This window comes from Sceloporus undulatus, chromosome 6 (assembly GCF_019175285.1).
Source record: "Sceloporus undulatus isolate JIND9_A2432 ecotype Alabama chromosome 6, SceUnd_v1.1, whole genome shotgun sequence".
Taxonomy (NCBI): domain Eukaryota; kingdom Metazoa; phylum Chordata; class Lepidosauria; order Squamata; family Phrynosomatidae; genus Sceloporus; species Sceloporus undulatus.
The window spans coordinates 108,488,441-108,512,356 of record NC_056527.1 but is presented as its reverse complement, the minus strand read 5'-3'; the positions used below and the strand labels follow the sequence as shown (position 1 = coordinate 108,512,356).

Below are 23,916 nucleotides of genomic sequence, written 5' to 3'. Positions count from 1 at the left end.
CATGGGGCATTGCAAAAATAGATTTTTCTAGCTAAGAAAATGTACTTAAGGAAGAACATGTCTATATCAAGATGAGCTGTTATATTCCTGTCCCTCATATCTGGGCACCTAATTTGCATATTGTGCCAATTATTATAATTATGCATATTATTAATTTATATTCTGATTATACAGATTCAACAATCATTGCACTTTTTCTAAAGTTATGTTTCAACCTCAGTACCAGTACCAAGAGAGTAGGACCCCATTCCCACTATGAAAATAACCTGATGTGAAACTGGATTATTGCCGTGGCGTTCACACTTGTCCCAACTGCACTTAGTGCAGTTTCCTGAGGGGGGGAATACAGTGGTGCCTCGGGTTACGAAATTAATTCGTTCCGCCGCGGCGTTCGTAACCCGATTTTTTTCGTAACCCGAAAAAGCCATAGGCGCTAGCGCTAAAAGCCGCGATTTCGTGCGAAAAAGCGCCGAAAAGCACCAAAAATTTTTTTCGTAAGCCAAAAAAAAATGTAACCCGGAACAGTTTTTTCCTATAGGATTTTTTCGTATCCCAGGAATTTCGTAAGGCGATGCTTTCGTATCCCGGGGTACCACTGTACTGAAAAACCCACTTAACCTGCTGTATTCGACACTGGGTCTTTAAGTGTATCTTTTTTTAAGAGCCACAACGATCCACATCTTCAGTAGTGTGAGTAAGTTGTTGAATCGATTTGGATTGCGCCACATCATTCCCAGAAATGGAGTCATCTCCATTTTAAACTGAAAAGGTGGCAAGTGTGAATGGCAACAGGGTTAAATGTCATGGAGAAATTTGGAAATGGAAAACGTAGTGGAACACTGATCCAGTATTGCATCACTGTGGAGATCCGGATCTCCTCAAAACAAAAATAAATAAATGTGAATGTCCCCTAGGACTCCCTTTACTCTTTCAAGGCTGCTTGGAAGTGAACTTCCACCATGCTGCCTAGCCCTAGGTTCAAGCCACAACACAATCACCACACAACACAAGGCCATCGCTGCTGATCACCTTTCCTTTCCTGACCTCTGGGTCTGTCAGGGGGAAGGTGGGAGGGAGTGGAAGAATAAGATGGCAATGCTACACCTGTGCAGTAGCATCGAAACCTGCAAGGCAGGATGACGCTCCCACCAGTGCCAGTCTTCTTGCATGGTTTGCTGTTTCATCACCATTGCCATGTTTTAACTTACCCACCGGCCTGCAACAAAGAAGAAATCCTGGATTTAATGCTTCAACTGGTCCAGCCAGCTGGGACATATTTAGTCCTTTTAACCCAGGATTTTCCAGGTTTTCTGGGACAAATGGCAACCCTGTTATTGAGTCACTTGTATAAGACATGGTAGGAAAGAGTATAGGGATATCAGATTGGAAATTGGAGGTGGTTCCTGTACCTTTAATAACAATTCAGAGGTTATTAAAAAGGCAGATGTTTTAGCTGGTTGTGTGAAAAACAACATTTTCTGAAATTTCCCCATTAAAGATATAGGAGCCATCTCTAGTTTTCAGTCTGATAACCCATTTCAGTTATGCATCCTTTGACGTAGTTACAGTGAGTTGTGGAGTATTATCAGGAAACTGGGGAAAAACGAGCCCCTAAACATTGCCAGATTGCAACTCCTGTCAATCATAGCCAGCAGAGACAATAGCAAGGAATCGTGGGAGTTGCAGTCCAGGAACATCTAGAAGGCTCCATTGTAAACTGGATTTCAATGAGTGTAGCCAGCACCAGCCTCAGAGATCAAAATAGGAAAGTGTATAGACCGTGACTGATATTTCAGAGGGAACAGGAAATGGGAGCCGGAGTGAGAAAAGGGCCAATGAAAATAAATCTTGATGACAGAAGATATGTAGAATTCATCTTGTTTGAAATTGTTACACTGAGTTATATCAGGGTCAAACACTGAGGAGAAACAACCTCTCTAGGAATCGCCAACTGTCTTTGGATTCCTCAAGGAAGAAGAGACCGAAGAGGTCATCTGGGCAAAGAGGTCATTCACATCCCACTCAAGCACCCTCTTCCACATGGGCACAGAGGGTCCCAAACCAGCAGAACATAAGGGCATTTCTGCATCAGCTTGGCTGGCTTGTACAGTATTTCTCCCCAGAGGAACATAATAGTGTTAAAAGGACCAAAGGCAAAACAAAGCATCTGATGATGCATGTCACCAAATTATCCATGGAGGTGAGAACAAAAGGAAATGATGTACTCCCAAAAGACCTCTTGCAAGTGGAGGAATGGGCATTAAAATGGCAAATGTGGTTCAATATAAGCAAGCATAAAGGGATACAGTCTCCTAGCAAAGACTGTTATTGCCACAGAACCTGTTAGAAATGCTGTATAATTTCACAAGTACCGACATGGCTGCTTAATACAATCCCCCTTCTCTCTCACCGTGTGTGTGTGTGTGTGTGTGTGTGTGTGTGTGTGTCACCCCAAATATACTGTTGTCAGTGATTATCCTGGAAAGGGGGCTTGTGATTGTCTTAGATATATCTGGAGGAAAGGGTTGACACAGTATGTAACTGTTGTGAAAAAGGTAGATTCAGACAGGGAGAACATGATATAAGAAAGTACAGTAATTGAAAACAAAACTGCCAGTTATCATGATGTGTGCATTTGTGTGAATGTGTGCCTTCAAACTGGCTGCTGACTTATGGCGATCCCATGAATTTCACAGGGTTTTCTTAGCAAGGAATACTCAGATGTGGGTTTTTTTCCAATTCCTTCCTCTGAAATGTATCCCACAGCATCTGGTATTCATTGGCAGCCTCCCATCCAAGTACTATAAATCTATACAAATCTCTGGAGTTGCCATTCTCAGAATACTATGAACCTCAGGGGTCCTTTCAAAATACACAGTTATAGCACTATGATTACAATTTAATTGCCATGGCAACATCTTATGTAATCCTGGGGCTTGTAGTCTTCTGAGGCCCTAGAGCACTCTGGTTAAGAATTCTAAAAATTTGTAAAATATTCTAAATTGTATTTCTGTGAATTCTAAATTGTAAAGACCAGGATTCCATAGGATGCTGCAATGTCAGCTGAAGTGGAATCATAGGCTGGCATTTTGATAGTCCTTTACAATGTCCTAAATTGGATTTAAGATGTTGTAACTGGTTCATATTCTCATCTGCAACCATGGCACTATTGATGTGACCACAAATGATCCTGAAAGCAACTTTAAAAGCCAGTCAGCAAGTTCACTGGCAGGAGGGGCTGGCCATGCCATCTTTCAGCATCCTACTTGGCAGCACCCCAAATGTCTATTATTCTGGACAACTGACTGGCTTTTAGGATGGTTTCGGGAGCCAAATGAAGAGTTAAAGCATAGCTATGACTTTATGGCTATGTGTTTGATGCAAGATCTCAACCATAATGATATAACTGTGTAGTATGAAAAGGCCTCTGGTCATCATACTTCAAGACAAGAATCATAGAAATAGAAACAATGCAGAAAGGTCTCCCAAAATGGTCAAGTCTGTAAAGCCACTCATTTTTGCGGAAGCTTTAAGAAAGATTGAAGGGAGGTGGGGATTATGCTAGATATTTTGGCACAGCTCCTCATTTCTGGCAGATTATATGGTGGACTGTGTGGTTTTCTCTTTCTACTACATTTAACTAATAGCTTCATCTTGTTGCTTCATTTTTCTCATGTAAATTCCAGATTAACCCAGAATCTTCTTCTTGCATAGCCTGTTATTGCCACAGAACCTCTTAGAAATTCTGCTTTACCACATATATACAAATATGGCTGTTGGACCACAAGATTTAAAAAAGAAAAAGATTTAAGGGACTTGCTTCATTCCTTAGAAACATAACATTTAACAATAGAAGGCCAACACAAACCACAAAGGCTAATTTCTTCAGATATCAGGTTCCCAAAATCAGATACAGGTTTCCAAAAGCCTCCTAAAAGAGAATTGTTATCACCTAATGCACAAGGTCATTGCACTGGGAAGGGCATCTATGAAAGAACTAGACAAGAGCCTAAACTGTAAAGAGATAAAACTGAACACTAAAGTGAGGATCATCCAAGCCATTGTGTTCTCCGTCATTATGTGTATGTGTGAGAGCTGTGTACATAAAGAGACCCAAAGAAGATCAACTCATTTGAGATGTGGTGCTGGAGAAGGGTGCTGAGGATACCATGGATGGCCAAAAAGATGAACAAATGGGTCCTAGAAAAGATCAACCCAGAATTCTCCCTGGAATACAACTAAATTGAGACTCTCATACTTCAGCCACATCATGAGAGACATGACACAGTAGAAAAGACAATCAGCTAGGAAATGTAGTAAAGAGAGGAAAAAGTCCACATACTAGATGGATAGACTCAATGAAAAATCCTGCAGTTGAGGATAGGAGGTGTTGGAGGTATCTCATTCCTAGGGTCGCCATCAGTTGAGGTTGGCTTGAAGGCAGTTACAAACAACAACAATAAAATGCACAAGGTCAGCTCTACCCATAAGACAGGATAAAGTGGTCACCACCTCAGGCCACAGCAGATGCTGTAGGTGAAAAGAAGTAGTGCAGCACTGGAAAATACAGTTGTGTGTGTCCCACTGCAGGCCTTGTATCCCTTAAGTACATGTATGTCCTTGAGTATGGTAGAAGAAATAAGGTTCCCTCCCCCCGCTCCCCCCCAAAAAAAAAACCTTCCAAAAAGAGAATTATAATGTTCACCAGGCACTTCAGGGGGTGAACTCAGTAGATGAAGATGTGTCACTGGTGGAGGGGTCTGTTCTAGATACACTTCATCCAAAGCTTCATAAATCTACCACACACATTCATACACACTACAAATTGAAAGCTTTAAACCAGCCTTGTAGCTGGTTATATGTTACCCTTCAGAATTTGTGGGAGAAGGACAAGAAATCCTGTTCCACTCTTTCCTCCACTCTGCCGGCAGGAACCCAGCAGGGCTTTGGGAAGGTTGGCCAAGCTCTCCTGCTAAGGAAGAGAATTGTTCTCAAGGGAAGATGACATTTCTATCCCAGCAGCATTTTGGTGATCAAACACATTTTCTCCCTCACCCCCTAGGGATAAGCCATCATCCTCTAGAGATTATTCATCCCAAACCAGAGACTCCCCACACAGTTCCTACTAGCTTTCCCTCAGGAGCCAGTTGAAAAATTATTTTGCCACCTGCTTGATTGGAATCAACAGAAGCTTGGTACCATTCTGGCTCAAGTGGAGCCTGGGGTATTTTTTCCCTCCATGCCTGGCTCATCTCAAAATATTTCTTGGTGCCTGGACGCTGACAAAGAAACAAAAACTACAGTACTTCTCCCTGAACCATTTTCTTGGTCCAGCATTGAAAGCCCCATCAGATTTGCTTGTCTTGCTGACCTGAATGCAGCCATTAAGAAAAGTATACATTTTTACAGGATTTGTTCCACCAAACACTGGGGAATATCCTTTTGGAGTTTTGCTGCTGTTCAAAAGGAGTGTCCATATGCTTTTCTCCACTAAAAATATCCTCATTTGCCAATTGCTACGGTCACTCTCATACCAGAGGAGAGATTACTTTGTGGTCATGTTTGAAGACATCCCACATTTTTGCCAGGGGAAACAAACCCCCCACCTGCAATAAATGAATAAAGTTGCCTTTCAGTGAGATCAATTCAGGAAGTACGCCAGCTATTCCAGTCATAAATCCGTCATTTGATGAGGACACATTTTGGCTGGAATACAGCAGGGGACATAGCTTTTCATAAGTGGACTATGAAAAGTATGTAGGAAACATAATTGAATAGCTTTGGATTCACCTAGGGCAGTGTTTCCCAAACTTTGGTCCTCGAGATGTTTTGGACTTCAACTCCCAGAATTCCATACTGTTGGCCAAGCTAGTTGGGGTTTCTGATAGCTGAAGTCCAAAACACTTGGAGGACCAAAGTTTGGGAATCACTGACCTAGTGGCTGCTATGACACTATAACATAGAATCATAGAATCATAGAATCATAGAGTTGGAAGAGACCGCAAGGGCCATCCAGTCCAACCCCCTGCCATGCAGGAAATCCAGATCAAAGCATCGCCGACAGATGGCCATCCAGCCTCTGTTTGAAGACCTCCAAGGAGGGAGACTCCACTACACTCCGAGGAAGTGTGTTCCACTGTCGAACAGCCCTTACTGTCAGGAAATTCCTCCTAATGTTGAGGTGGAATCTCTTTTCCTGTAGCTTGCATCCATTGCTCCGGGTCCTAGTCTCTGGAGCAGCAGAAAACAAGCTCGCTCCCTCCTCAATATGACATCCCTTCAAGTATTTAAATAGGGCTATCATATCACCTCTTAACCTTCTCTTTTCCAGGCTAAACATCCCCAGCTCCCTGAGCCGTTCCTCATAGGGCAAGGTTTCCAGACCTTTCACCATTTTAGTTGCCCTCCTTTGGACACGCTCCAGTTTCTCAATGTCCTTTTTGAATTGTGGCGCCCAGAACTGGACACAATATTCCAGGTGGGGCCTGACCAGAGCAGAATATAGTGGCACTATTACTTCGCTGGATCTAGATACGATACTTCTATTGATGCAGCCTAAAATCGCATTGGCCTTGTTAGCTGCCGCATCGCACTGTTGACTCATGTTCAGCTTGTGGTCTACTTGGACTCCTAGATCCCTTTCACATGTTGTCTCCTTAAGCCAGGTGTCTCCCATCCTATATCTGTGCATTTCATTTTTTCGCCCTAAGTGCAGTACCTTACATTTCTCCCTGTTGAAGTTCATTCTGTTAGCTCTGGCCCAGCTTTCTAGTCTATTCAGGTCATTTTGAATTTTGATCCTGTCCTCTGGAGTATTAGCTATTCCTCCTAATTTAGTGTCATCTGCAAATTTGATAAGTATTCCCCCAATTTTTTCCTCCAAGTCATTGATAAAGATGTTGAACAGTACTGGGCCAAGGACAGAGCCCTGTGGGACCCCACTGGTTACTTCTCTCCAGGATGAAAAGGTGCCATTGTTGAGCACCCTTTGGGTTCAGCCGGTCAACCAATTACAAATCCACTTAACAGTTGCCTTGTCCAGCCCACATTTTACAAGCTTGTTTGTGAGAATGTCATGGGGAACCCTGTCAAAGGCCTTACTGAAATCAAGATATACTATATCCACAGCATTCCCTTCATCTACCAAGCTGGTAATTTTATCAAAGAAAGAGATTAGATTTGTCTGGCATGACTTGTTTCTCTGAAACCCATGTTGACTTTTTGTGATTATGGCATTGCCTTCTAGATGTTCACAGAGGGACATCTGTTCTGCAGTAGTAGCCAGTGGAGTGACTGATGCTCCAGGACACTGATGTGCAATGGGCTATTGCTGCTGATGTGCCAGAATGCAACAGGAGTGTTGTAGACCTGTTTTAACACCTTGGTCAAGCTCTCCTTGTTTTTGCACAGTTCCTCATTTTTTTCAGAGCATCACACAGAGACAACTGCTTAGCAATAGGTAGTGTGACTACCCAGCTCTACTAATGTTGCCTAAGTTACGTTTGCCTCACACTTGTTTCATTCTTCTCTGGTGGGTTCCAAAGAAAACCAAAATCTTGACCCCACAAATCGACCGTTATTGCTACAGAAGCTGTTAGAAATTGTGCACAACCTCAGGTGTCCTGACATGGCTGCTTCACCACATGTGAAGACAGGTACACAAGGGTTCAAGAGTCCTTGCCAGCAGCTCCCAGAAAGTTACTACATGGTTCCAGAGGTCATGAAAAAAGTTATTTTAAACTTTGTATAGCCAGGCTTCACATTTTATCCCCACTTGAGACATCAAGAGATGAGACACATGAAAAAGTGCAGAGATTTGGATGGTAGAAAAATGGATGGAGAAGAAAATGGGCCTGGCAGAAATGGACAAATTAATTACTTTGTTAAGAGATTAAATCAGAGGATAGATTCTGGGAAACCTCTTTTGCAACTGTTACAGGGGAGAGATGAAAATATAATATTGTAAGGTACTGAGAATTAATATTTTGCATTTGAATTTATAATTAAAAGTTCAGACTAAATCTCTCTCACTCCCCCCCCCCTTTTGGGGGGTGGTTTCTTAGTTGGAAGAATGAGCTAATGTCACATATTAATGGGTGAGAAGAAAGCAGGAAATCATATTTTAAACTTTGTGTGTATGTTTATGTAGAGAGTAGGTGTGTTTTTTTTAGATGTCACTGGAGAAATCTATTAGAGAAACATGTGTATATGTGGGATGTTTATATGCTAATAGAGAGGAAATTTTTAAAAAGCTCAGAGTGATAGTTTTCATCTGGCTCCAGTCCATAGCAAAGGGAAAATTGGACAGGGCTTGGGATGGAGGACACCCTCCCTTCATTATACTATGGTCACAACTGAAGGTGAACAAAACTCACAAACACTGTCCCTTTCACATGTTAAGCAAAATCATAGGTCCCCAAAAGAGAATTGTTATCCCCCAGTGAACAAGACCAGCTGAACCATTAGGCATGGTGAAGTGGTGGCAACTCAAGCAGCTGCAGATGTTAGGGAGGAAGAGCAGTGGCACACTGTTGGAGAATAGAAACATTAGGAAGACCTTGTTGACTGCAAGAGCTATTTGACAGTGGAATAGACTGCCTGAGAGGGTGGTGAACTTTTCTTCAGAGGTCTTTCCACAGAAATCTTTCAAGACTACGTTAATTGTGTACTTCTGCATCACAAGGTGTTCCTCTAAATGGCCCTTGAGGTTCCCTTCAGTTCTTCTATACAGCATCTACCATACCCCTCAAGCAATTATATTCATCTGGAGTAAGGTGGAGGACATATTCCCCTCTCCATTGCTGAAGAAAGATTCAACTACTAGTTCAGTCAGCTTCAACATGTTGAAACTGAGGACAGGAGAGGAGGGCAGAAGGTCTTGACCCGGCCCTGCCAATGAATTAAAGTCAGCAAAAAAGGAGAAGAAATTAGAATACAGTGAAGTGTATTCTAATGCTTAGATGCAGAGTGAACCTGTCAGAGCAAACTAATTTTCCTATTTTAATCCCTGGAACATCCAGGGAAGGGTCTCAGGAATAAACATAAGATCAAACTGCAATTTTTAAAAAAGTACGGTCCAAAGCACACTGCAGAAATAATTCAGTTTGAGACCACTTTATCTAGGGAATCCTGGGAATTGTAATCATTGTGGCATCTGAGCTCTCTGACTGAAAAGGCAAAATATCTCACAAAATTACAGTTCCCATAATTCCCTAGCATTGAGCCCAGACTGTTAAAGCAGTCTCAAACTGGATTATTTCTGCAGTGAGTTTTGGACCTAAGTGGTCATCAGGTTACCATGGTATTGGTGGTTCTCATGCTTCTTTAAATCTGAATTTTAAAGAAGCTATCCAAGGTGCTGTACCTATTTTGGGGGGAACTATTTTGGTTCACCACTTTGGAGAGATTACCCCATGGAATGGATTCACTGCTCAACTGTCATGGAAACCACCAGCTACCCCTGTGTGGTTATCCCTCCACTATGTGAAACAATCTTGTGTCTGCTTCAAGGTTCTAGTTAACACTTTTAAAGTTCTACACCTTGTTGCGTCTGGATAAGGATAATGTACGGATCACCATCACCATGTATGGATGTGAGAGCTGGACAGTGAAGAAGGTAGACAGAAAGAGAATTGACTCATTTGAGATGTTGTCCTGGAGAAGAGTGCTGAGCATCCTGTGGCCAGCCAAAAAGATGAACAAATGGGTCTTAGAAGAGATAAGGGCCAAACTCTCTCTGGAAGCCAGGATGGCTAAACTGAGATCATTGCATTTGGACACACCATGAGAAGGAAAGACTCGTTTAAAAAAGACAATGATGCTAGGAAAAGTGGAAGGAAGCAGAAAGACAGGAGGACTGCACACTTGATGGCTAGACTCAGTTAGGGAGGTCATGGGCCTGGATTTGTAGGACCTAAGCAGAACAGTGGAGGATAGGGAGTCTTGGAGCTGTCTCATCCACAGGGTCACCATGAGTCAGAGATAAGTCGAGGGCACCTAATAACAACAAAGGATAATGTATTATTGAGGGACTGATCACTCAATGGTATGGCTGGATGACATATTTCCCTTTTAAAAGCTTTGATTGAGATCCTGCGTGGAAGACATAGCTACAATAGTGTGGCTATGATCATCTGACCCCCTAAAATCCACCTTAAAAGCCAGGCAGCTGCACCAATCAAAGGAGTTCTGCAGCACTGGCAAGTAGGCTGATGCATCCAGCCCCCTCCTGTCAGCGAGTTGTGGAGCAATGAACAGAAGCAGGGCCCCTATGAAGTCCTGACACAACTTCTTGTTGCACCAAGGTTTTCTGGCAGTGGGGGCTGAATGTGCCATTCTTCAGTGTCCCACTCACCAGCGCTGAACTCCTTCACTTGGTACAGTTGTCTGGTTTTTAAGTGGGTTTTAGAGGGCAGTGTCAGCCATGGCAATCGTGCCACAATCATAAATGGGAATATAAAATAATTAAGAGCTTCTAAGTGTAACATACAACATCTTAACATTCTAAGTCTAATATACAACAAAATGTCAGCCTTTATGCTTCAGGAGATAGATGTGCTCAGCCATCATGGCTGTTTAGTTTGAGTTTCCTAAAAACAAGTTACTGCTTGAGGGTCAAGTCAATGAGGGATGACTTTGTATGTAACCTGTTCCTTTGCCTGATGCTCCAGTTATCCTTCATTGTGTCTTCTTCCCCCATCTCATTTCCCCACATTTGGTCATGTTCTTCCTTGTGGTTCTTGGTGTTTGCGTTCCTACTAAAAACTTACACCACTTCTTAAACCGTGACAGCTATAAATCAGAGGTTCTCCTCCACCTGCATGATGCAGAATACAGACACGGGGGATCCTCAGCACTGCTCCAGCCACAAAGTAAGTCTGGGAGGGGAATGGGTCTGGCTGTAAATCAACTCAAAGGAGGGACATTTCTCCTTTCATGATGGAACAAAGAGATCTGTTCCTCCTCCAAAAGTTGCTATCCAATTTCTATAGCTCTGGGGTGGGCCATATGCTTTCTAGGTAGTTTGCTTTCTTTAGCATTGGGGAAGGGTCCCTGGAGCTAGGAGAGCATATATCTTCAGCCAGGACTAGGGAAATGGTAGCCCTTCAAATACTGAACTACAGCTCTCATGCCTCACCATTGGGCAGAGGTCGAGTGGGAGCTAGAGTCCAACATCATCTGAAAAACTGTTTTAGTAATTATATATTTCCATTAAGCTTTAAGAATAACTGAGGATACCTCTACACTGTATAATGTAGCTTGACACCATTTAAACTGCCATGGCTCAAATGGGTGTCTGAACTCAAGTATTCCAACAGTGCTTATGTAGTATTTTCAGAGACACATGAGTGTAATACATAAATAATGTATTAAACAGAAGTTTAACATAAAGTTTAAGGCCTGTTACAGACTGCCGAAATAAAGCTGCTTTGGGTCTCTTTGGAGGTATGCTATTTAAATGATGTGAGTCTGGAGGTCGAGCCAAAGCCACACTCCATTCCTAAGCACTGGAGTGCAGCTTTGGTGCAGCTTCCGGATTCTTAGGATGCATGCATCATTTAAATAGCATACCTCCAAAGAGACCTGAAGCAGCTTTATTTTGGCAGTCTGTAACAGGCCAAAGATTACTTATTTAACACATCTAACACCGACTGACCCTAACTAACTCTCATTGATATTCCTAAATTCAACACTCATATCTCTCACTCTTGGTATCCATAGAACAATTCTCCAAGTCAGACAATAATCTTTCTAACCTTTTGTTCTTGTAAAACTCTTTTCTAGGATGTCTGGCTTCACACTTCTCACTTTATTCTTTGTTGGAAGCACCATAAGTTCAGGTACATGGTGATAATTTGTTATTGCATTGATATCTCAACTACCTGCTGAAAATTCAGGGTTGAATTGGTAAAACCCCAACAACGTGGATCATAGGCTGTCATTCTGGGGGGTACAAGAAAAGGTTGTTGTGTACCTCAGTTCAGCTCTTTTCTGTCTTGTTTCAGCATCCATTCTGCCACTCTCAGACTCTTCCTATTCTGGGGAGTTTGGTGGGAGTGGTGGAAACTGCTTTTTGCAAGCTGGAAACCAACAAGAGGGACCTATCACTGCCATTAGGATCCAGATGAATCAATATTACATTGCGGGGTAAGTGTGTGAAAGTGGGGATCTGCGGGGGAGGCATTCCTGAACATATAGGAACATAAGTGTCATTATTTATTTATTTATTATATTTATTATATTTATTTGTATCCCGCTCTTTTCCCAGGACTGGGACTCAGACTGGCTCACAACATTAAAAACAGTACAATTAAAAACATTCTTTTAAAAAGTACATTAAAAAGGAATTAAATAATTATGGTATTAAAACAGATAGCTATTAAAAGAATAAAACATATTTTAAAATGATCAAACGTTAACATAAACATCTTGCCTAGCCCCAGAGAAAGGTATGATATCGTCCACACTCTGGATAGTTAGTGAGCAGAAGACAGAGGCAACTGGAAGATTATGCAACTTGACTTTTAATGGTGGTAAAAGCTGATTCTGTTACAGTTTTTTAAAATTAATTTTTATTTAATTAATTTATATCCTGCCCCTCTCCCAATAAAGGCTCCAAGGCAACACAACAGTAAAATTTAAACACAAAATATAATTAAAACAATATATAAAACAAAACAAACATGGTGTGGTGGTTTGAGCATTGGATTATGACTTTGGGGACCAGGGTTCAAATTCTCATTGGCCTTGGAAATTACTGGGGAATCCAAATGACTTGAAGGGATGCAACAACAACATAATACAAAAGTTGTAAAAGCTATTAAAGTCTAAAACTAATAATGTAGGACTGCAGTTCCTAGCACCCATCACCATTAACTATGCCAGAATCCTATTAGTATTTGCAAGCAGAGTATGCTCAGTCATTCAACTGTTTAGGGTTTGAGTCAACATGTAGGTAAATCCCATGGAATCAATAGGTCTAGTGTAGCAATGGGATCCAGGCCACAGTAGTTATAACATGGGTTGGACACCTAACAGGTTTCAAAACAGCAGAACTGATGTGTCAGACAGGCAATGAGGATTGCCCTTTCCCCACACAATGATGGTGGGTGATGACACAGCATCTCATTCAGAAAGGAGTTTATTCTGTCTACATCAACTGATGGGCAATCCAAGCACCAGCAATGCTAACCCAGGATCCAACATGAGCAGTGCTGCTCCCATGACACAATCCAAGAAGATGGCAGACTTCAAAACAGGCTTAGATCTAGTTAGCCAATTATTTCATATTGCCTGTAGGTTAGAGCTGGGCATACTCCAGGGATCCAAGGGGCATGCTTTAGTATTTGAAAGACTCAAAGCCAAAAGTTGGAATCATGCCGCCTTGCTGGACTCGTGCAACTCATGGCATTCTATAGTTGCACCACAGTGCCACACTTGATGGCAGCTAGGGATGTCATTTCAGGTGCCTAGAAGTACCCAGAGAGAGCCAGCATGGTGTAGTGGTCTGAGCATTGGATTACAACTCTGGAGGACAGAGTTTGATTCCCTGCTCAACCATGAAACCCACTGGGTCACCTTGAGCAAGTCATATGCTCTCCAGCTCAGAGGAAGGCAATGGCAAACCACTTCTGAACAAATCTTGACAAGATAACCCCATGAAAATGGCTTATGGTCGCCATAAGTCAGAAATTACTTGAAAGCACACAGCAACAAACAAACAAACATCTGGGTATCCTGGAGTCAATTGTCAACCTAAAGGAAAACCCATTTGGAGCCATTTTTTTCTTCTGAAATGATTTCAGGGATTCAAGTGGGGTATTCTAGGATAGTCAAGGGCCACATATGACTCCCCCCCCCAAACACACACACTCAGCAGCTATAGCCAACAATGCATACAATTCCTCAGTTCATTTTAGTGTTTGGTGTTGTGTGCCTTCAAGTCATTGTTAAGTATGCATTTAAAGGTGATCATTCACCATGCAGCCTCCATCCTAAGAGGGTAGAGGTTTTCCTTTTACTTCACTTTACTCTGCAGCTCCTCTTTGCTCAAAAGGGAGTATCTAGGTAGGGGATAATTCTGCAGTTGTGTCACCTACCATCCCTGCATTGTTTTGGGGTGTGTGGGTGGCATAGATTTTGTGCCTTGTTTTCCCAGAATGCTCTCTGGTGTGTGTATGTGTGCTTTACAGCAGATATTCCTTCCTTCCTTCCTTCCTTTTCAGTAGTTCACTTCTTCTGCCATCAATTTCCTCCTCTTCATGGATATCACATTTCCCCAGAACTCAAGTCACAATATGCTGTTCTTGGTTCTTCTCCCAATTAGTACAATCCATGCAGATATGATTGCTTACTGTGATGTGGATGTGCAGCCCACCAGCATTGTTCCCCTGTCAGAATGTGTCCATTCTTAGTGTTAGGACAATTCCTCTGCACTGCAGTTGCTCTGGTTTTCATGGGAGCAATTCTGGTGCTGAACACAATTCCCAACATAGGTTCAGCAGCACCTGGATAGCTCCCCAAGCCTAGAGCAACTGTATGGTAGCGGCAATAATATTGAGTGCAGATTCACATTACATTAATGAAGCCACCAGCTGTGTCATAGTCTCTTAAAGCAGGTACAAGAAGGCTAGAAAATATCATGATATTTTTTTTGTTTGCCTACCTTTCCTGCTTTTCTATAGGTATTTTTTGCAGGTGGACTAATCTAACTCTGACCCCATTTCCTTCTTCCAGTCTCCAGTTCCGCTACTGTCGCCAGTGGAGCGACTATGTGGGTGGCAATGATGGTGAGATGGAGGAAATCATCTTGTTTGAAGATGAAGCCATCACCCAAGTCACTGGAAGATACGACAGCTATATCCAAATCTTGTGTTCATCACGAATCAAGGGCGCAGCTTCACCTTTGGAGCGTACAACGGCTATCATTATGATGGCTATCGTGGCTATACCTTTAATGCAGTTCCAATTTATAGAGGCATAGTCTTACGTTATATCAGTGGCTGGTCCAGTTCTTACATAAATGCCATGAGTTTCCACTGGAGTAAAAACCCCAGGAAATCTAAAAGATGTATAAGGAATGGAGTGGAGCAGAAATCATGAAACACCAGCTGTTCGTAGCATTGAAAGAGAGGTGCTATTTTTGCATGCAATGCTTTGAGATTTTTGCTATGTACCACTCGTGAGCTAGATCAGGGGTAGGCAAATTGTGACACTCCAAAAAGTTGGCTGCAATTCCAATCAGTCCTCACATAAGCAATGGTGGGGGATTGTGGAAGTTTTGGAGCAAATGTATGGAGGGCACCAAGGTGTCTACCCTAATCAGCCACCTCAGTGACTAGGTTATCATTAAGATAACCTAATTGCCTAGCCAGTCATTTCCAATGTGTCTTCTTTTATCAGGCAACCTTCTTCCATCATTCCACCCATCCATACACCAAACAATACAGTCCTCCCACACCTACCTTTCCATTTATCCATCCATTCATCGATCCATCCAAATACCACCACTTTTTCCAACATCGTTTCTATCCTACTTTTCTCAGTCAACTAAACAGAACAAAATCTGTACCAAATCCTGTTCTGTTTCTTCAGAACTGCCTCTTCATGTGCTGAGCAAGGGCACTGCTGGAAAGCAGTATCAACCCAATAAAAGCATATTTGAAACAAGCTGTTAGGCATTTCTTTACCAACTGTTCACTCTGCAGGAAACATCACTGAGTCTAAAGAGCAAAAGTAGTTTCTGTTCAGTCAACTCAACAGATCAGGGATTGGGGAGAGGAGAGGAGGGGAAGGTATCTTGTCCTTCCCAGTAGGTCAGAAGGCTCAGCCAAAAGCAAACTACTGCAGCCTCTCATGGTCTTGTATGGAGGGTGTGTGTCTACTCAAAGTAGGTTTGGAGCATGTCTGGCAACATTTCACAGATGAAAGCTGAGATACATGTGGCCGAGCAACATCAGAGTGTTATCAAGAACTTATTTATTTATTTATTTATACCCCACCCTATATCAGGAAATCTCAAAGCCACTTACAAAAAAGCACATTTTTACAAGTTAAAAATTGTAAGAAAGGATACATAAGCTAGAAACATATTAAACAATATAATGAATTTAAAACAAATTTTTAAAAATTAAAAGTTTTAAAACTATATATAACTGTCTTTGAGTTGAATCACTATCACTCAGAGGCATTTGTGAACAGCCTGGTTTCAACTTGGCACCCAAATGGCATGGGTATTAGTGCCAATCAGACCTACAGAGGGACAGCATTCCACAGTTGGGGTGCCACAGCTGAGAAGGCCCTGCCTAATGTGTCAACACAGTGTATTAACCTCACTAGAGAAAGTCCCCTTGGAGTGAATCTAAATCCTTGAGCAGGATCTAGGGATAGGGAGAGGGGCTTCCTCATGTATTGTGGTCCCAAGCCATTTAGGGCTTTAAATATCATCCCAATCAATCCACTCCTGCTAGATTTTATCAGCCAAGAAGGATAAGGGTCAAGCTTGCATGCATTAAGCCAAACTTCCTCAAGCATCTTGTCCATATGGTCTCAATAACTGAATCTGATCCCACAAAAACTGATCAGATGGTGTACTGGACAACTCCCTAAGCTCTGTAACAAGTGGGCTGTCAAGTTCTGAGTGAATGCAAGCAGCTTTTCCCTCAAACTGCCAAGCAAATCTTTCACAGCAGGTAGCCGTAGGTTGCATACCTGAGCAATCTGGGCCCATACACAAAAGACCCCTCACCACTTGGAAAAGTCCTACTGGGTGGGAGGCTTAGAATGCAATTCAAGGTGTGTAATAGGATTTATTTTTTTTTTGGCATGCATCACTGCTGCATTGTAAGTACCATGGAGAGTTTTTGTTGATTCCTGATCTCATTTACTCCAGCACCTGCACTGTAGTCATAGTCCAGTCTGTCTCATTCCCCTCAGATCTAAACCAAGGTGATCATGGGCTCCAGAACACTCGATTTGGTGCTTAGGAGCAACTGTATCAGTAACTCTTTTCATTTATCCATTCCACAGTGAAAACAATAATCTCCAGCCCTACCAGTGCGAAAATCCTTCAGAGTATTCAGAAATCCTTTTACATTTTATTCCTAACTATGACACTCACATTGTTTGCGCATTCTCTTTCTAACTGGCATCCTGCTAGCCTGGTTAACATCTCTTGAAATACTCAGCCAACTAGTAGTCACTCCCAACATTCACTACAACACCCTTTAGGCAAATCACTTACGATATTACATTTACTGTTCACTGCAGACCTAGCCATACTGTCTCTTAATTTATCTAATAAACACAACATTTTTACAAAAGTCCAAAATCTCATAATCCAGTAACAAAATGTGCCACTGCAGGACAACAGTGACAATAAAACAAGCCATCCATTAATTAATAATAACACAATCATATAAAATCCCACCTCTTCCCAATATGTACACAAACAAATTAGTTTCCCCATTTTTAACTGTCAACATTAATGAATTCATTTCTAAACTCAGCATCCCAGGCTCTCGCTTTGCCTGCTCTTTCCTGAGAGATTTCTAGGGGATGAAGACTTCAAGGGAAGCCACTGACAACTCTTTTTCAGGGTACAGATACATACAGTGAGCTCTTGGTATATACTGAGGTTTGGTTCCAGGATCCCAGTGGATACTAAAATCTGTGGATGCCCAAGTCCCATTATATACAATGGCATAGGAAAATGGTGGCCCTTATATAAAATGGCAAAATCAAGGTTTGCTTTGGGGTGCTGGTGGAGAAATTTGGAATATTTTCAAGCCATTGATGGTTGAATCCATGGATGCAGAATCAGTAGATACGGAGGGCTGACTGTATATCTTTTCTCTCTCCCATTGTTCTGTATATAGCATCATATGACCCAAGATTGCTTGAAGTTAAATACTTTGGCCAAAATAAATTTGTACATACGCCCCAGCATATCAGAGACTAAAAGCATGACTCATGGCCAAACAACATCAAAATGTGGTCAAGACTGCAAACATTATGCATGAGAAAGAACACACAAGCTAAGAGAAGTTGCAAGCAGTTTACCTTTGCCTGAGTCTGGAAGGAAGGTCAAGACTCTTTCACCTCCTCTGCTCTCCTTTATAAATTAGCTGAATGCAAACTGCTTTTATACTTTGAAATCAGTTTCCAGCAAATGAAGTAAACAGAAAATGGCAGGGGAAAGTGGGAGGAGAAGTCACAAACTGGAACATTTTAAAAGCAGCTAAATATGTGATATGGCAGAGGATTAATAGGAACTTTCCCTGCTATATTGAGACAATGGGGTGGGGTGGGAGATATTTTCCAGCATATGCTCTCTTTTGAGTGAGGGTGAACCAAAATACATAGGCAACTGCTGGGAAATGGGTTTTCAGGCTACTTAACTCTACTCCAATTACCTTTACCACAGACAGTTGCTTTAATTCTCTTAGAAGGTCTCAAGTATTTGCCTCCTTTCACCGACCGTTATTACCACAGAACTTGTTAGAAGTTCTGCATAACCTCAGATATCCAGACTGACCACATTTTCAGGGAGGGTGTTTTGTTTTGTTTTGGAGATCTGGAAGGCTTAGTTAATGTGGAGTCTTCCAAAGAAGAACTTGATTTATCCAAGATGTGAACAACAGTAAGAAAGAAGCAAAACAGAAGGAATGAAAACAACCTAGAGCGATGCAAAGAGGCCCTGGGTATATTCAGCATGCAGTTGTAGTACTTCAGTACTACTTTAACTGTCATGGCTACATCCTGTGGAATCTGTGGGATTTGTAGTTTGATGGGGCACTTGGAACTGTCAACTAGACAGCTCTAGTCTTGTAGTTCAGAGGAGTTCACTGCAGTTATCTAGTAAAGAATACTCAGTAGAGCTTTTGGGGAGTTTTGGGCTATGTGGCCATGTTCTAGAAGAGTTTATTCCTGATGTTTCACCTGCATCTGTGGCTTCATTCTTTGAAGATGCCAGCCACAAATGCAGGCAAAACATCAGGAATAAACTCTTCTAGAACATGACTACAGCGCCCGAAAAACCCACAAAAAACTATGTATGCCAGCCATGAAAGCCTTCAACTTCACAATACTCAATATCTCATGAAATTACAAACCACAGGATCCCAAAGGACAGAGGTATAGCAGTTACAATTAATTGCCTTCTGTTGCTTGGGTCATTCATACAAACAGAAAAGAGCCCATGAGGAAGAGTATCTTCTGAACATCTCTTCCAGTTCAATGCATTTTATGAAGCAAGTAGGGGGGTGATCTCAAGATTCTAGTCCTCACTTTTTGAGTTTGCGCTTCTGACCAAGGAATGATTTCTACATACATTGTGTATAAGCTGGTGACCTCTCACCATCCATTGGTATAGAATACCCTCCAACATTTCACCAATGAAAACCAAGGACGCATACTAGGACTGGGTTCAAGCAGTTTACTTTTGACTGAGCCTACTGGGAAGAGCAAGATTCTGCCTTCAACTTTCCTCTCCTTCCTGCTGAGTTAACAGGTTGCACTACTTTTGCATTTTGAACTCAGTTTGCATTAGCTGAAGCAAGGTGAGGACAAAGGGGGAAAGTGGGAGGAGGAGAGAGAAACGGAGACATTTTGAAAGCAGCTGAAAAACCGGAATGATAGAGGATTAATAGGTAATGTCCCTGTCAAATCAAGACATTTAGAGAGTATGAGACTGGTGAGTGTTTAAAGAATCTTTAAAAGCCAGAGTGAGACTAAAAGAAATGCAGGATAGTACTAAATGTGGGGGTTTAGCATTACCAAATTTCAATATATATTATTATGCTTGTTGTTTTGATTGGAAAGTAGATTGGTGTAGTTTAGAAAAAAGAAGTCAGCTTCAACTAGAAGAATGCGATATTATTTTTGGTTGGCACGCTTACCTATTTTATGAAAAATTAAAAGCTAATAAAGCCTTCAAAAACCACTTTATTCGTAAAGCGCTAAGTAGAATTTGGCAAAAATATCAACCAAGGATTTATAGTAAAATCCCTTTATAGGTCTCCGTTAATGAGGCTTTCCATAAAAACAAGAAATGATCACAGATAATTGGGTAACATACAAATATTTATTGAAAATAGATGAAGTCAACAAAAATATAAGTATGAAAACTCCAGAGGAATTATCAAAAGAGGGTTATTCTATAAGTTGGTTTACATACAGACAATTTAAAGAAAGATTTATAAAAGATAAAAATACCCGAGGATTTGAAATAAATAAATTAGAACTTGATGACATTATTTTTTTCAAAGAAGCAACATAAAATTGCTAGAAATTATACATTTTTGTTAGCCCAGGAAATGAAAGAAGACTGTATTAAAAAATCTATGGTTACCTGGGCTTAAGATTTGCAACATAATATCCCATTGGAACAATGGGGAAAAATTGGAAAACAAAATTAAAATATACTGCTAGCTATGGATTAAAAGAAAATTATTATCATCACCAACCAAGGGCGCATCTTGATCTTTGGATGTGATACAGGCACTACCTTCAATGCAGCTCCGATTTTCAAAGCCACAGTCTTGCGTTATATCAGTGGCCGTGCCAGTTCTTACATCAACAGCATTGGTTTCCACTGGGGTTACTACCCCAAGAACATCCCTAACTGTGTAGAGAGAGGGAATTTATGAGAAATGTGCTACTCATGGCCTAGGCCAGGTTTGGGGATCAAGTTGCCCTCCAGATGTTGTTGGACTGCAACTCACAGCATTTCTCATCATTGGCAACTCAGGGATGCTGGAAGTTGTTGACCAACAAAATCTAAAGAGCTACATAACTCTCACTCTTGACCTTGGGAGACAGCAGGTTGAGCTATCTTTTCATCTAATACTATGGGCTTTAGATACACATTATCCATGAGATGAAGAGTTCTTTGACTCACAGCAGCAGCCAATAAATCTTTTTTGCCTATTCAACTGTTTCCAAAGTTGTTGTGTGCCTTCAAGTCACTTCCAACTGATGGATACCCTAAGACAATCATGGCATTTTCTTGATAGAAGTTATTCAGAGGTGGTTTACCATTGCCTTACCCTGAGGCTGAGAGCATGTGACTTGCCCAAGGTCACACAATGGGTTTCATGGCCAAGTGAGGAATCAAACTCTGGTCTCCAGAGTCATAGTCCAGCACTCAAACCACTGCACCATGCTGGATCATATTTGCAAGATAGCCATGCTTTTTCCCATCCACTTCTTCCATCTGTGAGAGCTTGGAAAATTATTTTTGAAAAGTAATGTGTTCCATGAACAGAACCAGCATAGTTTTGTGGTTTGAGTGTTGGACTCTGGCAACCAGGGTTCAGATCCTTATTCAACCATGGAAATCCACTGGGTGACCTTAGGCAAGCTGTGGAGGGCTGAATCCATGGATACAGAATCTGTGGGTACCAACTGTATTAGAATTCTTCAGTGCAGATTAAAAGCTGAACTGAAACAGTCCAAGGAACGAAAGAAACAGTTTTAGAATCTTGGTGGTTGGAGATTTCTACTTCAGAATTCAAAAAGCGTTTGTTCAGCAAAATTGGAGCTAATTTTGTTCGACAGAATTACCATTGCAAGTATAATGGTCTGTGTCAGCACTCTGAAAAAAAAATCAGAAATCTCTCCAAAACATGAAGCAAAATGTTATAGACCATTCTGTTTTTCCCTTGTTGTCACTGTTGTTGTTGTTCTTATGTGCCTTCAAGTCAACCCCAACTTATGGGGTTTTCATGGAAAGATTTATTAAGAGGAGGTTTGCCATTGCCTTCTTCTAAATATAACCTACAGCACTGCTTTTTAATCTATCTGATGTGAGGAAAAGCAGTTTTGTTTCCAATGTGCCATGGATTAGCAACATATTTGTGCCCATTGAATACAACTTTTTCTTTTATTCCTAGAAACTTGTGGTATACTGACAGCCAAAAGTTCATGGATTGGCACCAGTGCACAGACTGCCACTTTGAATAGCACTAGCCTACAGCACTTGGCATTCCCTGATGGTCTCCCCTGCAATATCTAACCAAGTTTGACCCTAGATCAGATGAGACTTTTTGCCTTTGTGGTATTTAATGTCTTAACCACTTCTACATCCAGCCAAAGGACATGCATGCATTCATGGACTGATCCTGTCCCTCAGTGTGTGCATTCAAACCCAGCAGAATCATTATGGCCTGGGGAAGAAGTTGCTTCATGCAATTTTGTGTGTGTGTGTGTGTGTGTGTGTGTGTGTGTCCTGGGGTGTGCTGAAACAGTTTTTATTTTAGGCTAGGGTTCTTGAATGATACACTAAAACTGTTATGCTATATTTGAAATATTTCATTAGAAATGTGCCTTCATGTTCCCCCGCCCAACATATCATCAAAAAGGCTTTTTCATGAGTATAAGCTAGTATGTGCCTTAAAGTCATTTGTTGGCTTATTGGCAACTCCATAAATTTTATAAGGTTTTCTTAGGCAAGGAATACTCTGAGGTGACTTATGAATGCCCTACTCTGAAATATAGCCAATAGCACCTGGTATCTGTTGACAGTCTCCCAACCAAGTAGTAAGCTGAGCTGACCCTGCTTAGCTTCCACGATCAGATGGGATCTGATACTTTTAGGGTTTTAAGGCCTTCTTCAAGAGACCTGCTCATAAATGGTGCTTCTTTTGCACAGAAAATTGCAGGCTTTGCAGACAGCCTTGATGGTACCAGGCAGGTTACAATGTTCATCCGTCACCTCTTCCACTACCACCTCCCTCCCATTTTATTTATTTACTTATATTCCATCTTTTCCCCAGCCCTGAGATCCAAGGTATCTCAGAAGATTAAAACAGACCACTGATAAAAACTCATTTATGTTTGAAACACATCTACACACATACTTAGCAGGGATGTTGGGCAAGCTGGCTAACCCTCTAACTTGGCTCAGACAGTCCTGCCACACCTCCAATATATGGAATGAGTCTTTAAACTGAATAGTTCTACTCTCTTCTCATATTCCAGGCAGTCTTGATCCACAAAAGGACACCATCTTTCATGATTTGCAGGCCTGTGATAGAGCTTCAGGTTTAAAAGCCACCAGTGGTGGTGGGGGTGGTTCTTGTAGCTGTTGTTATTATCCAAGTTTTGGACTCAAGGCAGCTTACAGAGACATAGCTAAAATATATATACCAGATAACAAAAGTTTAAAATATAATTTTAAAAATCCATAAAATTAAAACCAGTTCAAAAACCATAACTATTAAAAGAACAAATAAACAAAACACAGATAGATAGTACAGCACATTTCAAGACCTGGTCCCCTTGAGCAGTCATTCGTCAAGGGTCTGCTATAGACAGGCAGGCAGGCAGGCAGGCAGGCAGGCAAGCAGACAGACCTGCCTGTTGAAAGATAGCAAGGAACATGCCAATCTAACCTTCTTTGTAAAGGGGTTCCAGAGCATGGGAGCAGGCACCAAGAAGGCCTTCTCCCCTGTCCCCACCAAATATACCTATGAGGGCTTCCTCGGAAGATCTGAAAGCACAGACAAACTCATATGAGAGAATATGGTGCTTTAGATAACATGGACATGAGCCAAATATGGCTTTAAAAGCGTGGCTTATTCAGTTCCCCAGAGGATTTTGAAGCAGTTGCTCCGTGTGGACCAAAAAGATGTTGGGTGCCATGATTGCATCTCTCTGCAGGTAGAAAAGCACTTTCCTTTTTTTGACTCAAGCTCTTGAAAAAGTTGAGCTCGGGGTGAAGGGGGAGGGTTGCAAGCCCTCCAACCTATGCCAGAAAGGTCCTTGGAGCACCCAGCAACAAAGAGAGTCAAGAGTCCGAACTGTGGTTTGAAATAAGCACACCTTTATTTTCCGTACGGGGTGACAGCCGCCTAAATGGCGATTCCAAAACTGTCACACCCAATTATCTTTCTTCAGACCTTTTATACATTCCAA

The 23,916-nt window shown here is 41.6% G+C and overlaps 2 protein-coding genes across 2 annotated transcripts in view; one reads left to right on the top strand and one right to left on the bottom strand.

Moving 5' to 3' along the window:
- The window catches only part of LOC121932767 (zymogen granule membrane protein 16-like), a 65,156-nt gene that overhangs the window by 8,407 nt on the left and 32,833 nt on the right, over positions 1–23,916 (bottom strand). The window lies entirely within an intron of this gene.
- LOC121933802 (zymogen granule membrane protein 16-like) lies at positions 10,840–15,102 on the top strand. The gene is given in 5 exon segments (XM_042473793.1): positions 10,840–10,871; positions 11,785–11,840; positions 12,006–12,147; positions 14,737–14,861; positions 14,864–15,102. Coding segments are annotated over 4 exon segments (561 nt in total). The 5' UTR covers positions 10,840–10,871; position 11,785.